The sequence below is a fragment of the Camelus dromedarius genome, chromosome X (assembly GCF_036321535.1).
Source record: "Camelus dromedarius isolate mCamDro1 chromosome X, mCamDro1.pat, whole genome shotgun sequence".
NCBI classification, from domain to species: domain Eukaryota; kingdom Metazoa; phylum Chordata; class Mammalia; order Artiodactyla; family Camelidae; genus Camelus; species Camelus dromedarius.
This window is the reverse complement of record NC_087472.1, coordinates 49,827,776-49,843,785: the sequence shown is the minus strand read 5'-3', so window position 1 is coordinate 49,843,785 and position 16,010 is coordinate 49,827,776. Positions and strand designations below refer to the sequence as shown.

Below are 16,010 nucleotides of genomic sequence, written 5' to 3'. Positions count from 1 at the left end.
AATCGCACCCACGTAGCATTTGATTGCCTTTCTCACAAACCTGACACAGGTGGCGGATGTCTAGAAACAAAGCCAACCATAGAGCTGGACAATTAACTATGTGTTTAAATAATAGACTGATATCAACAAATAAATCAGTTCCAAGACAATCTTTAATTTCTCGGCATATATACAAAATTTTAATGTTAAAAAATAGGATACCACGCCTGAAAGGCATTAAAAAACACTTTATTTCCTCTGAAGGCTTACTGTTACAGTGTGCAAATTTTGAAGTCATATAGTCATGCTTTTTGAAATCCATATAAGAAAATCAACTATGAGTAGAGAGAAATGATTCAATACCAATAGCAGTAAATATCTTACTTGTAAGCAAACTGTTTTAAAGGCTTACTACTATTCCGCAATGAAATTTCAACAAATTATTCTGAGGTTTTTAGGACTTTAGACAGAGAGCTGCTTTCTCTGGAACTACAGCTGAGACAGAAGTTAGTCACTAACATAGCCATTATTTTAGATAAAGGGCTGCCAATCTCAGAAACTACTATTCTAGAAGTGAACTGTTAACATGACCATTTTACTATGAGTAACTAAACATTATAGAAGATGGGGAAATTATAGCTCAGTTTTCCTATAGAAAAATATATGTGTATAATATATATATATATTTGTTTTTCTGGGCAGGCATACCGACTAGACAAAAATACAGTAGCAACATAGGGTTAGTAATTAGTTTTCATCTTGATCACTAAACAGAACAGTATTATCATTTTTGGTTAATAAGAAGCATGCATATAAACATTTTAAACATATGATCAAAATTCTTTGATAATAGCAATTTTCAAAATTTAAAATTAGCTACTGAAATTTCTGCAACATATAAATTTTATTCTTATGACTTCAGGCTTACAGTTTTAAAACAAAATTGAAAGGTTTTTATTTGACTTAAAGCTACAAAAAGAAATATTTGCAGTAATTAAGACAGTTGAAAATAATGCTCTTAGAATAATTTCTATTACATTCTGAGGCAACATGAAATATCTAAAGTTCTCTAATACAAGGTTTTTAACAGTTGTGTAATATCTTAATCATCACTAATCATATTCAGGAGCTTTTAAACATTTCAACAGTATTTAATAAATAACCTGGAAGAGGGATTCTGATGCTGGCTAATGGATGAAATAAGGTACAGTATGGACTAGGTCAGGAGACCACAGAATATCCCCTTCATTGTTCTATATATGGAGAGCTGCAGTAAAGCTATCAGAATTTTTCTAGCTATTCTGGGTCTACCCTGATTGGCTGTTTACATAAGTGTGCATGCTGCATTCAAGAGGCTTTAACTCGAAGACTAACCAAGTACAGTATCTCAGTTGGTGCAACTGACTTGCAATTGTATTCAGACTCAAAACTCTCATACAGTGGAACCGTTTATATTGCTGGTACTGCGGGGCAGAGCCAATACCTGGTGCTTATAGGTATATATTGTGCATTTAGTACATGCTGTAGTTGGGTTTCAGGAAACATGACTTAAGATTGATCAGAATCCATATAACAAAGTAGGTTATAATGTGATTCTACTGTCCCTGATTTGTATAACATTATAAAAGGGAAAGAGAAGGATAGAGGGGATTAAAGCGACAGAGGAGAGGCTGTACACTGGAGAGAGGGGTTAGGGTAGCCTGAGAGGCTAGGAAGGTTTTCCTTTCCTCTGGATTTGGCTCTATCTGCAGGGGGTTTGAAAGGTGAGAGAGGAGCTACATTCCTTGATGCTTTCCATTTCTCATGAGTCTGTGACCTGACACAGCTGGCATCCTTTAAGATCTGTGAAATCTGGAGAGGTCAGAGCCCCGCTGCAGCTGAAGTATCTGAGTAAGAACTATGTGCTTTCTATTTGTAGCCAGGGCTGTCTGATCTGCACTATAGGCCAGACTGCACGACAATAAACTTTTTATGTATCTATTTATTGAAATAAGTTGTTCTGTCCAAACTATTGCTCAAAAAAGGTAAACCATCAGAGCGTGGCATTTGGAAAAATGTTAGTATTATTATAGGCACTGTCACTGTAACTAGATTTGCCACCTACATACAGCCCTTACATTTGTATGTTAAGTGCACATTCAGGTTAACCAATCATCGTATTCTATGTAGAGTCCTTGGTGGTTTCAGGTTTACCTACTAGAAAAGGAATATGAAGAATTTAGAGTGTGTTCCTTCTTAAGATTCAAAACCACAACACCACATGTTACTGTGTTTACCTGTCTATAAGACTATAAAATACTAATTTAGGAAATAGATTTTTATTTTAAAAGCTTAATACAATAAAAACACTGTAATCTATTGTGTTGGGGGCATTGACAGCAAACAATTATTTGTTGCATGAGATTTTTTGACACTCACCCCCAAGTCAATAGGAAAATTCTGAAACAGCTTTTATTCCAGAAAAAAAAAATTCTAAGCATGGCACTGCATTTATCTTCAAAATCATTCCCATACAGTAGGCAGGGTATTACTATTTCCACCTTACATATGGAGAAACTGAGGCTCAGAAGTTAAACAATTTGCCTAATATCATAAGTAGCATAGCTACGATGAAATTAGGTCCATAGACAATTAGGCTAGTGTGCTCCAGGTACTCGACTAGACAGAATTCCCCAGTACCAATAAGCCTATTCCATATTCCAATCTTTCTTTCCATTTCTTCAGTATTGAGCTTTCCTAGTGTGTTCACGATTCACACACAAATACCACTACTAACGTTAAAAAAAAAGTGAGTAATGGACTCACGATGCATTTGTAAAAATGTCTATCTTAATATTAGCATTTTTAATACCCCTCAAGATAGAAAACAAAACAAACTTCTATTGCAAACATAAGCTCCTGCCTGGATCATGACACTTTAGTTTTTCTCCACTACATTTACATATGATTTGATCGTTTGTGTCGTGACGCTTATACCCAATACAAAAAACCTAACTCAAAGAATGAAAGGAAATATGTGAGCTGATTCTGAAGATGTGGCTTTCGAACAAAGATCCAAAGTGGCGAGCAAAAGCTGTTCTAATACCATAGAATTACTAACAATGCATAGGATCACTTTTGTAACCATAACTATATTCCTGGGAATCAATCCATTTATAATATTTATCTGCTAATTCCACAGGTTTGGTATCTTACAGCAGGCAAGTTAATGTGCTTTACAAGTGTTTTGTGGTCTTGGAATGTCTCTTTGAGGAAATCCCTTTTGGATTTCTACGATCTGCTTCTCAACTGGCTGCTGCTTTGCGACATTTTTCAAGTAATTCTTCAATCACAAAGACTCTGAGGCTAGGAGGATTTTCCAAAGTGTGGGATCCATTTGGGGACATACCCATTATTCAGAGGGCTCCTCTGAGTTTCCCAGATTTCCACTTTCCTTGAGAGTCTCTGAGTTGGCCTCTGGTGTGGCACTGGATTCCAAAGCCTCTGGTTGTGAACTGTCTCCATCAAGGATAATGTCTTCAGGATTTGGTGGGGGTGGACAGAAGTCTTCGTTGGGGCAGACTTGTTGGAAAAGTGCTTCAGCCTGGCCAGGAAAGATAGGGCATAACAGTTTTTGAACATTATCTTGAAATATATGTGCCTTTGTGGAACTTAAAAAAAATGAAGTATCACCTTAAAGTTTTCTTTAAATTATAGAACTTTATCCAGCATATATAAACTTCTAAAAATCTGCTTTCAGAATTCCACAACTTTCTCCCTCGAATTCTGTCCACACATTCAGGTCCACCCTTCAGGTATATCAGTCCTTGATAAGATTCTTTATCAAGTCTCAGATAGTTAAGATTTTAAGGACATTTATTCTACATGTCAATACAAATACAATTTCTCTTAACATTCTTTAGTTTACTAAGAGAACCCATTTGTGATATTCATACAGTCCAATTTAGCATCTCCTAATTTTAACAAGTCATTGTTCAAATCAAGAAAGTTCTTCACTGTCTGCTCAACTATTTGCTTTTCCGAAATCATTTTCCTCCCCCTGTGCTATAAGGAGTCTAGCACAGTGTTCAAGAACATGGACTCAGAATAGACAGCCATGTGCAAATGCTCGCTCTGCCACTTAGCAGTGATGTGGTCTGGGGAATGCCTACTCAACTTCTGAGTTTTGATCTCCTTATCTATAAAATGGCTGAAGAGTAAGCCTCTATATATGGTAGCTGTTGTCATTGTTATTAATAATAACAATAACAAAGTTAAAATGTAAAGATTTTTTTCTCCATTTTTTTAATTGAAGTATGGTCAGTTTACAATGTTGTGTCAATTTCTGGTGTACAGCATAATGTTTCAGTCATACATATACATACATATATTCATTTCCATATTCTTTTTCATTATAGATACAAGATATCAAATATAGTTCCCTGTGCAACACAGGAGAAACGTGTTGTATAGCTATTTTATATATAGCGGTTGGTACCTGCAAATGTCGAACTCCCAATTTATCGTTTCCTACCCACTTTGCCCCGTGGTAACCATAATTTTGTTTTCAATGTCTGTGAGTTTGTTTCTGTTTTGTAAATAAGTTCATTTGTGTCATATTTTAGATTCCACATATAAGTAATATCATATGGCATTTTTTTTTCTCTTTTTGGCTTACTTCACTTAGAATGAAAATGTTGATATTTAAGCTGAGCTTAGTCTGACGGGGTAAGAGAATAAGACAGTAAACGTGACCTTAATGAACAATAACAAATACACACACACACACATGAAAGTAAATGTGTCAAGTAGCATTGTTATTCTATTCTAAACACATTCCTACTTTCATTTAGATGAATACAGTTCTTTGTTAGATAAGGGTACCTGCCAGGGACCTATGAGGGAGCTTGCACTCTATCCTACTAGTAAAAGAAAATCATTGAAGGGTTTTAAAATATATGCTTGTTTTGTTTTAAAGGTTACAATGTCCTTCGCACCATTTCAATCCTTCTTCCCAATAGATACACAAGGTCATCCATTAGGCCAGGGGTTCACAACTCTGGCCCATATACCAGATCCTGTCTGCTGCCTGTTTTTGTAAATAAAGTTTTATTGAACATAGTGCTTCTCCATCATTTATCTATTGTCTATGGTTGCTTCTGCACTGCAATGGCAGAACTGAATAGTTTCAATATAGATGATATGAGCTGCAAAATCCTATTTAGCATCAGTCATCTATAGTTGGTAAACTTATGCATCAGGTGATTGAACCTGATATTCTTTGGGACTGGGTGAACGAGTGGCAAACAGAAACTTTTGAGCTTTAATGTGGAGTTGAAAGATGGGACAGGAAGAGAAAAATAGCTTCTTTCCCTCTTCAGTATAGTTCTGGGGCATATTTTTGGACATGTTATTTTATTACAGATATTTTGAAGTTAAATATTTGAGACACCTGCTTTGCTGTTCACCCTGGGGACTCACCATATGTCTTTGCCAGAGACAATTAGTCCCTAGGTGCAGGAGGACTGAGGTCAGGGCCTCTACCTCACACTTTAGCTCCTCTCATGGTCATTTTGTCTTTCCTCTCTACCTTCTCGGCATACGTTCTCCTTCTCCTTTACTCTGCACGCAATCAATCACCAAACCTGTCTATATTATCTCCCAGTTCTTGATTCCATCTGTTCCTTCCTTGGAGACATAGCCCACACACGTGCCATCTTTCTCCTGGACAAACTGCAACATCCCAGAACTGGACTGGTCACTTTGCCTCTAGGGTTCCCCTGTGTAACTGTCTTTATGCTGTCCCCAGAGGGGTCAATGGAAAATGAAATTCTATTTATGCCACTTTCTGGCTTAAAACTTAGTGACTCCAGAAACAGACTCATAGACACAGTAAAACCAAACTTATGATTACCAGGGGGAAAGGAGGTAGGAAGGGATAAATTGGGAGTTCGAGATTTGCAAATATTAACTACTATATATAAAAACCGATGATAGATGAAAAACAAGTTTCTTCGTATAGCACAGGGAACTATATTAAATATCTTGTAGTAACCTATAATGAAAAAGAATACGAAAAGGAATTTACGTATGTATATGCATAACTGGGACATTGCGCTGTACACCAGAAATTGACATATTGTAACTGACTGTACTTCAATTAAAACCACCACCACCAAAAAAAAAAAAAATCTCAATGACTCCCCATCTCTAACAGGATAAAAATCCCAGATCCCTATCATGGCAAACAAAACCCTTCAGGCCTACCTTCTCTGGTCTTCTCATCTTCTACTTCATCCCATCTCTGCCTCTCAGACTTTGCTAAACTAACACTGGTTTATTTGTATTTTTCTTAAACATACAGTGATGTTTACATCCGGGGCTGGTGCAAATGCTGTAACACCTGAAATGTTTCAATCTGACTATCTTCCATTTGGATTAGAGTTCGGAGAGGTGTCACAAAGAGTTTAGTTAAGAGTACTTAATTGTCAACTTTTAATCTTCCTTGCCCTTTTTTAAGCCAGAAGTTAGCTTAAAGGGTTAAAGACTTTCATGTGGTTAAAATAATTAAAAAGGGCTAATTATATTATGACTCAGTTTCCTTATATTGGGAAGTACAGAGAGCACAAGCTGAGTTATTTAGATATTCCTATGTTTCTTCAACTTACTTCTACACAAAAGAAACGTAAGTATTTTGTCAACGTAGCAGTTTAATGTATTTAGGATGTATCTGCATTAACAAGATAAAAACAGCAGAGCAGCCTAGAAGAATATCCAAGCACTGGGGTCCAACAGACTTGGGATTAAACTTTGGGTGAAAACTTACCAGCTATGGGCCTTAGTTTCCTCATCTGTAAAATGGGGATGTTACACATACTTACCCTAGAGGGTTGTTGTGAGGACCAAATAAGATAATAAATATGAGATGCTTAGGACAGTGGCTGCCACATAGAAAATTCTCAATTATAAGTTGCAGAAAATATGACACCTAAAATTGCCCTCTCCCTCAATGACTTGAGAAAGTGAATGCTACTGCAATATGTGAACAACTTGGTGCCTATAAAACTAGCCTTCAACTTACAAATTCTCTACCAAAAGTCATAAGCAGATTGCTGATCTGTCCACACAAACTACATTCTAAATGGTGGTTAGATGGCCAGCCCAGCTCCCACTAGCTAATTTAACCCATTTTATACTTGAAGTATATAACACAGCATATAGTACTATTTAAGTGTTCTTGTTCCCATGGTAGTGGCAGCTCCTAGGCAATGGGGGCTCCGGAAGGAGGAGTGAACTATCAGTGTTTTGGGAGTAGGGGACTAGAGACCAGTCTGTTCACTGGTATGTGTGGGCAAATGAAACACTCCCTGCATTAAGAGAAGAAATATCATATGTCAGGTTCAGAAAAAGACTGAAGTGACATCAACTACAAAAATTAGCAAGTCACAAGTACTTTTTAGTCTGTCTTCAAATCATAAACAGTCCATATGAACACAATAGACAGGTCTACATTATTCAACATCTGCACAAATTACCTTATGATAAACTTATCCTTTAATTATAATCTTCTAGCTTGCAGTTTAGATCACATAAGCACTTGTACCATAGTAAGTCCTTATTTAAAAGGCTTTTTGTTAAAAAAATATTAATGTTCACTCAGGAATAAAAATGACCTAAGTTACTTGGCTGATAACTTATTGGCAATTTTGGAAAAAATTGGAACATCAAAGCAAAAGTGACTTGATCATTCTGAGCCATAAACGTAGATCTTGAACCATCCTGAGTTCCTAGTAAACTAACAGAATTAATGATAGATGAGAGATGTGACTTCCTGTTTTTGCTTGTTATCACTGGCTGAATACGATTATCCAGGATCACCATTAGACCCTGAAGATGAGAAACAAAGAATTGGGCAAAAACCTGTAAATGTATGGGCCATGGCCTTGCTGCTATGACTAAAGGCTCAATGAGGCCATTTGGTCCTAGAAGATCCCTGCCACTAGTGGGAATGGAACTTCCAATTGTGGTCTTAGAATGATGTTAAGTTATCCATTTACTGATTCAATACACAGATGTGCCAACTACATTGGTGAAAAGTAGTTTAGACTTGTGCCTCAGAAAATGGTATTTTCTGCTCTTCTCTTCCTGTAAAGAGCAGAAGTGTATTTGTATGTGCATATGAATTTTGAGCTTAGTGGAATCATGGTTTGATTTTGACATTTTGCATCAGCCTGCCCTGTACCTCTTCATAATCCTGCCCAAGACTGCTGTCACAAAATTCCACCTTGACTTAACATACTCTAAAGCAGCTATTATAGTAGCTTTTGAACACTGGCTTGTGTCAAAACATTAAAAGAATCATGTTAATTGTGAAAAACTGTGTAAGTTACATATTCTTTTCCAAGATAAGAATGTGCCTTAAAAATGTTCCATTTTAATATACATGTATGCATATGTATAACTGAATTGCTTTGCTGTATCCCTGAAACTAATATCGTAAATCAACTACAATTCAATAAAAAATTAAATTTAAATACAAAAAAAGTACCATTTAAAAAATACATTTTGTATGCCTTACCAGTTACAGTCCTTTTAAAATGACTCATTTCCAGAGGAAAAAAAGGTTGTGTATTTCAAAATACAATGATAGCCCATCATTTAAATTAGAAGTAATGTTTCTTTAGAATACTGGCATTATCAATTCATTTTCTTGAATATGTATTTCTAACGTATTCTATCCTTATTCTGACAATGGAACTCATAAACAATCTCTTGGAGTTCATCATTATATTCAAGAACATGGAAATACTTGACACTATATTTAAAGTATATTTAAGGTAGCTTTGTTGTTCAAAGAGAAAAAGTTCAGGGGCAAATTGCAGAGATGGTATTAAATGAGAGAGAGGCGTTTTAAGTCTCTTTTCTCACCTCCTAGAGGAATAAAACAATTCACTTTCCCTACCGCACCAACTTCTTAACACAAAACTGAGAAACACCAACCTGTTTGACTGCATTATCATTTCCTAAACCGCAGTCTGGGCCAGAGCAGACATAAACGTTGGGTGGTAAATCATTATAAGAGTTCCTGCTGATGTCTGAAGAATCTCTCATGTTGAAGTAAAGAGCCCACAGAAGTCTTGGCTTTTCAACTTCTTCATTTTCTAAACACAGACATAAATTTTACTTACATGTAAAGCACAATATGCCTGTCAATTACTGCAATATGTAGCCAACTACCAACAAAGTCATGACTATACAATGTAGTACATCAAAGCTTTATATATAAGTAATAGTAAATCTATATTCACAGACTTTAATACATGTGTATGGCATTTCAAGCAATGCTGGCTTTTTTAGTTAAGACAAGTTAGATTTTTAAAATTATTCTGATTATTAGATTTAACTCCAATCACGTTCCTTTGAATTTCTACTATTTCTCATTGCCAGTATCAAAGTGCATATGATCACATTCATCCTTAAATTATGCCTACTGAAGTGAGAAGTTAACATAAATTGATTTTCATATGTTTCACATGGACAGACCAACTTAAAAAATTATATAACAAGCCAATACTATATATAGGATTATGAGATTGTCCAGAATAGAGAAATCTATACTGACAGGAAGTCAATTAGGGTTACCGAGAGCTGGGGTTGGGGACTGAGGATAAGAGTGGGATAACTGCTAATGGGCCTGGGGTTTCTTTTAGGGGTGATGGAAAGATTCTAAAATTGACTGTGGTGATGTTGGAACAATACATTAGAAACCAATGAATTTTACACTTTAAATGGGTGAACTGTATGATATATGAATCTCAATATAGCTGTTACTAAATAGCTAATATATACTAAAACACACTAATGTTCAATATACTAAATAGTATATACAGGGTTAAAACTTGGATAGCCTAACTCACTAACACTCTTTCCTGCTAGAGTACGAAAGTAATGCCAGCCAACCAACAACAAAGATAAGATTGTGAGACCACCAGGTGTTTTTAGTACACATTCTCTCTTTTAACAGCAAGCATTTATTATGTGTATTAGGCATTGGGCAGAGAGCTGGGGATAAAAAGATGAAGTAGACTTAGTCCTTATTCTCTTGCTTTTTCATGTTCCCAAATACAGGGCCTGGCACACAACAGATGCTTGATGAATAATTTCAGAACTGATTTTAATCCTGTTTTCAGATATAAGCAAGTATGGTGTGCTTGTTAAAAGATCCAACCTTATTAACCTCAATACCTAAAGCCTATTCCTTGCTCTCTTAATTATTTCTACACTTCTTTTCCTTAGAAATGTTATAATTAAATTTTCTTTGGTTGAAAACAGAAAATATTGCTGTTAATATATTTACTGACTACAGTGTTTTCTTAGGCTGAATCTGAAGGAAAATTCAAATTCTGTACAATGATAATAATGGATGTGCATAACGATTACCCAAGACCATGAGGCACCTTGTGAATCATAAAAAAAATGCTAAAGGTATAACTATCTAGTTAATTAACTCTTATTGTTAAATTTATAATCACTGTGGAAAAGTTAGCTAATAGCAGTATTCAATTAAAAAGACTGTCCTATTCCCCAATTCATGACAAATAGGTTTTTATTATACTTAATTTAAAATATCCCCACTACAAGACTACCAAATGTTTTTTCTAGTTCATCCTGAATAACCCATAATTATTAATGTGATAGGATGAAGAAACTTAGGATAGAAGTGATCCTTTAAGATACCCCTTTCTAATGCTAAGATCTATGAGTCTAAGGTAGCACTAACTTCATATAAGTACACAATAGGTGGCAAAATCTATTTATTAGCAAAATAAAGGAACATAACATACATCACAGCTAAAGCCATATATGGCTTTTATTAAATTTATTGGTGAGTTTAGTTTCACTAAATCTTATAGGAAGATAATTAAACATACTGCCTATGACTTGTGAAACCACACCCTGGGAGCACTGCAAAAAAGTGGGGTAAGGTCTGAAAAGTCCTTTAATACTGCTCAGTCCATTTCTAAGCATAAACTAAGAGAACTTATCTTGTATTTTATGAAAGTTTCAGCTCAGAGGAGGGCTTTCACTCAATAGAAGTTGGGAAAAATGAATAATCCAATCTATTATAGGAAAGAAATTTCATAGAGGCTGAAGCTTTGAAAAGAAATCAAGAGGAAGATGAAAAGTTGACATAGGCTGGAGATGAATGCTCTAGATACAAGGGAGTTATCAAGTTCTGACCTTAAAACCCTCAAAGAAACATATAATCACTTCATCTTTCTTTGAGGCCAGCTGGAAGGCAGAGAGATAACTGGAAAAATAACATGCAACTGTGAAGTGCACAATTGTCAAAAAAATATATTAAAGTTGTTGAGGTTTGGCTAGGAATACATCACTTGGCCATCAATAGAACTGGCTTTCTGTAATAGCTCATTTCATTCAATTAGATTGTGTCAAGGACTAAACAAGTAATAGGTGATTTAGAATAAAATCTTGGGCAAATTAAACTGAGGCAAGTACATAATAAAGTAGGCCAGAGAAACTCAACAATGGCATAGCAAATGAAAGCAACAAATGGTCTATAGTTACGAGCAATGTTTAGAGAGAGGGTAAACTATTTTAGTAACAGAGCAGAATAATAGCACAAGATTAAGAAAATAGTAGACTGTCACAGCAGTGATCTAATTCAGACACAATAAGCATAAAAAAGAATTAAGACAGGGCATTTGACTTCTCAGCCCAACAATTACTTAACACGCTTGCCAGCCACCTACTTCAAAACGACACCTATAAGGGGAATTTCTGTTTTTAGGCAGCGTGGCTTTTTTTTGATATAGGAACTGAATGAGATGGAATGAGATAACTCCACATGCTGTGCCCAGTGGAGGGAAAAGGAGAAAGAAAATGGTGCAGTGATGCTATTACATTGCAGACATTTGAAGATACAGTACTAATGAAATTCTTGCTTCAATTTGTATTGAAAATCTCAATTTCCTAGGTAAAATAAAACACCAGTTAGGAAATTTTCACCAGTGAGATTAGAGCATACTGCTCACTCAGTGCTTTGAAGGATATTACGGAATCTGGAAGAATAACTGCACGTATGAATGGTGAGGAATCACCTAATTTTCTCACCTGCAGAATCAGATTTATTAAGCATAAAAAATCTGAAATGTCCTTGCTATGGAGTAGGGAGGAGTTTATAGATCTTTGATGTTCTTAAAGGACTCTGGGAAGTAGGGTTCTTAGAAGTATTAGTACAGCTGCTTCTTAAGACAGAGAATATGTCAAGAACTCTGGCTGATATCTTTAAAATGAAAAAGTAAGAGAGGAAAAAGAACGAATACCTTCACAATGCTATTGGAATCTCTCAGATACAGTGGCAAAGAAGTACTGTATTTGAGAAGAGAACACTATCTTTTACAATAAATAAACTTCCTTGCAAGGCTGAAGGTTGAAAGCCTTCCTTGAAAGGCTGACTTCCACAAAAGCTTCTGAAGCACACCACTACACAGAACACAGAACTCAAATAAAAAGAAAGTAAGCTTAAATAACGTTATTCCTTTGGCACATATTTTTAAACAAAATCCTTACAGTGCTCCAGAGCATACAGTTTCATATTATTGTCAACTAATTAAAACATAAGAATAAAAGCCATCAATCTGTAAAAATAGGGGCTTTTGCTACAGAGAAAAATGTGCTTGAATGTATTAAAAGTTCATATTGCTCATAAAGTTCCTTCTTCCTCATTTAGGCAGGAAAATGAATCGAGTTCTCTTCTCCAGGTGACTTTGCCTCTTTGACCTGCCATGGCCCAGTGCTCACTTTATCTGGTGATTCATTTTCAATAACTCCAACAGTATTTGTTCTGACATTTTAATTAAAATATGACCACTACCTCATCCTGATGATAAAAAGGCCTATGTGTCAGTGAAAACTAGCTTCTCAGTGCCTCAGTGCACCTGAGGACCCCACTGAGCACACAGTTCCTACTAAAGAATTTCACTCAGGTTCTAAACAATACATCATTTCAAAATGGGATCACATTAACCATTAAGATTAATGTTTAAAAATCTAAAGTGGCTAGAGGATGTTAAGTAACGAACATGTAATTTCCCAATCTTGATTTTTTAAAAAAGAAAATCAAATCCATTAAAAAAGTGAACAACAATATAAGACTGACATTTAGTGTATTATTTGGGACCACCACAATGAAATTACAACAAAAATATGAAAAACTTTAGAAATAAAGAATTCAGTTTTTATACACAAGGTAATTAAAGCCAAAAACAAAAGCATGATTCCATATTCAGTTCAGGAATATTATCATGTACCATAACTTTGCAATCAAATTATTAACAATCCAAACATTTATATGAGAAATAGAAATGTACAAAAATAAAACAAATATAATTTTGAAGTAAAATGAAGTAAATTTTCAGATTGCAGGATTTTCCTCAGGCAGCTCAAAAAAAAAATTAACTCTATTGATATTAGTTCCTGAGGATGGATCAGTTTGTCTTCCTATATAAATGTAAGTGCCCCTTTATGCACTATCTCTGCATTAAGAAAACAAGACACAAGGAGGTGAACCAAAAGAAAATACAACAGGTAAGAGTATATAAATGGTTGCAGAAACATAACATCCAAAGAAAATAAAGATAGATCAGTCAATGAGGAAACTGGCCAGGATGCAAGTGAACATGCAAATCTAACAAAAAGCACTGTCACTTCATATAAATGAAATAGATCCATTAGGCTAATTTTTGATCACTTACACACAGAATACACTACAATTTGGCCATTCACAGGTACAAGAACCACCTGTGATATGGGGAGAAAAGTTTTAAAAAATTTGTGGTTGAAAAGCATTTTTCCACCATTGAATAGCAAAGTGGCATATACTGTTTTGAAAGCTAAATATTTATCACATCACTAGCATGCTAAGCATTAAAAGACAATTATTATCTAGGAAGGATTCTTATATTTATCAATTAATATTATAATCTTCTCTCAGCTGAACCAATTTTTTTTTCATAAATGAAGATACAAGAATATATGCCCTTTGTCCAACACCTACCTGTAAAATAAAATTAAAAGGAAAAAAAAACCAAGAAAATTGTCCATAATCCCATCAAAAGAGTTCCTGGCAGTCTTTTTTCTATGCATGTAACTATGTACACATATAAATGTATATTTTTGCACTTAATCACACTCTGTGTGAGATGTATATTTTTCCTTTAACTTTAGAGGGTAAGTATTTTCCCATTTTTAGGAAGAGAATGTGCTCAATCATCCTACTAAAACATGTAAGCATTATTGCTGAATATATCATATTTCAGTTCAGGTTGCAGAAATCTTCATGAGAGATCTAAGAGGGGTAAAGTAGTCACATTACCTTTCCATCAGGAATCACTGATTATCGTTCTTACCTATCTCCGTTTCGGTATATGGAGTAAACAATTTCTGCACAACTGGTTCTAAATCTTCTCTTGCTGTTTTAGCAGATGTACAAGTCAAATGAACCAAATCTGTTTAAAAAAATAATATTTTGAGTTCTTGCTTATCACAAATTTCACTGTGCACTCATATTCAAGGCACTAAGCTGGTGCCAGGGTAACAGCCGAGCAAATCACAGCTCCTTCCTTCAAGAAGTTAATGTTCTAGTGATGGGGGCATGTAAAAACCGTAACAGTATGCTATGTGTGTTAACTAAATAGCAAAAATATATGTTAACTAACAACTAAGAGGAAGCCCACTAAGACCCAAGAAGAAGTACCAGTTGATAATTCATTTTGTAAAATCAGCAAAGTAGAAAAGCTTAGAAAACCACTTATTCACAGAAAGAGCTTAAGTTAGACTCATAACATTCCCAAAGAGGGTGGATGAAAGATTGCTAAGCAAAATATTATATAAAAAGGACTAAAAGTGGAATATTTATTTACCTAGAGAACACACATCATATTCTTCAGACAGAAAAATCCATTTATATAAACATTACTGGTAAGTTAACAACAAATCATCTAATTATAGGGTTCTCTAAGAAAACTTTTGAGGGAACGCTGTTAGCTTAGTTTGAATCATACATATACTTGACAGTCCATAAAATGGCACAAGTCAAACCAGTCTACAATATTTTAATATTATTTTTAATATTAATTTATTAATAAATCTAGTATTTTCAGGATTTCTTTTTGCATTTACAGATTCATGGGGCCTGGACCTCAGAGAATGCTTGGGTTAGAGAATATCACATACAAACAAGGCCCTTCACAAAAGCAAAATACTGTAGCTTAACGCACCCAGAATTCCTCAAGGCCTACACACAAAGATAAAGCAAGGCCAAAAGGCTCTATGTACTGAAAGAAAGAACTAAGAGAATCCCTAAATGGGAGAGATTCTTGTGGTTCTAGAAAGGGTTTAGGGCAAACAGAATTAATGGCAGGAAGAATATATTAGAGAACAATATAAGAACTGAGAAATTCCTTCTGCTAAAACACCAGCAGAAAAGTACATGCACTTCTTTCCTAAAAATTTATTTCAGACTAGTAGACTTTTTTTTTAAACTCCAAGAAGATGGTTCAAAGTTCATCATGGAAGCACAACATCAGAATAGGTTCTCTTTATTAAAATCCATTCTACATTTCTGGCAAAGAGTAGCCAGAAAACATATATAAGCATAGAGGGACTCTTAATAACCATGTGAGCTAAAAATAAATTTTGAAGTATTTTTTTTGCAGGTACACCAAAGAAAGTTTTATTCTCAGAAAGTTCTTATGTACGGCCTAATAAAAGATCTACCTTATGTAGACAATGTTTTATATGAACAAAACAATGGTTCTGGGATATTGTAGGATATAATGGTACTAATTATTTCAAAAAGTATAATAGCCCTCACAACAAAATTATTCCTAATTAACATAAAATTTTCAAATGCCATATAACTTTGGTGAGGATGGAGTTTAAACTCCCTAGATAAATGCTGAATTAAACAAAATATGTAACTACAAAGGCAGAAATCTCTGCTATAACTCAAGAGAAATGATCCTGTC

General features: G+C 34.9%; 1 protein-coding gene across 2 annotated transcripts in view; it reads right to left on the bottom strand.

The window, feature by feature from the left end:
* Positions 1-212: 212 nt before the first annotated feature.
* CHM (CHM Rab escort protein) overlaps positions 213-16,010 on the bottom strand; it is a 151,114-nt gene continuing 135,316 nt past the window's right edge. For both annotated transcript variants that reach the window (XM_064483002.1, XM_010983756.3), the window contains exons 13-15: positions 14,391-14,489; positions 8,959-9,119; positions 213-3,562 (exon numbers count right to left, since the gene is read on the bottom strand). In XM_064483002.1, the coding sequence (XP_064339072.1) occupies positions 3,371-3,562; positions 8,959-9,119; positions 14,391-14,489 (452 nt within the window). In that variant the 3' untranslated portion in view covers positions 213-3,370. The remainder of the gene's footprint in view (positions 3,563-8,958; positions 9,120-14,390; positions 14,490-16,010) is intronic.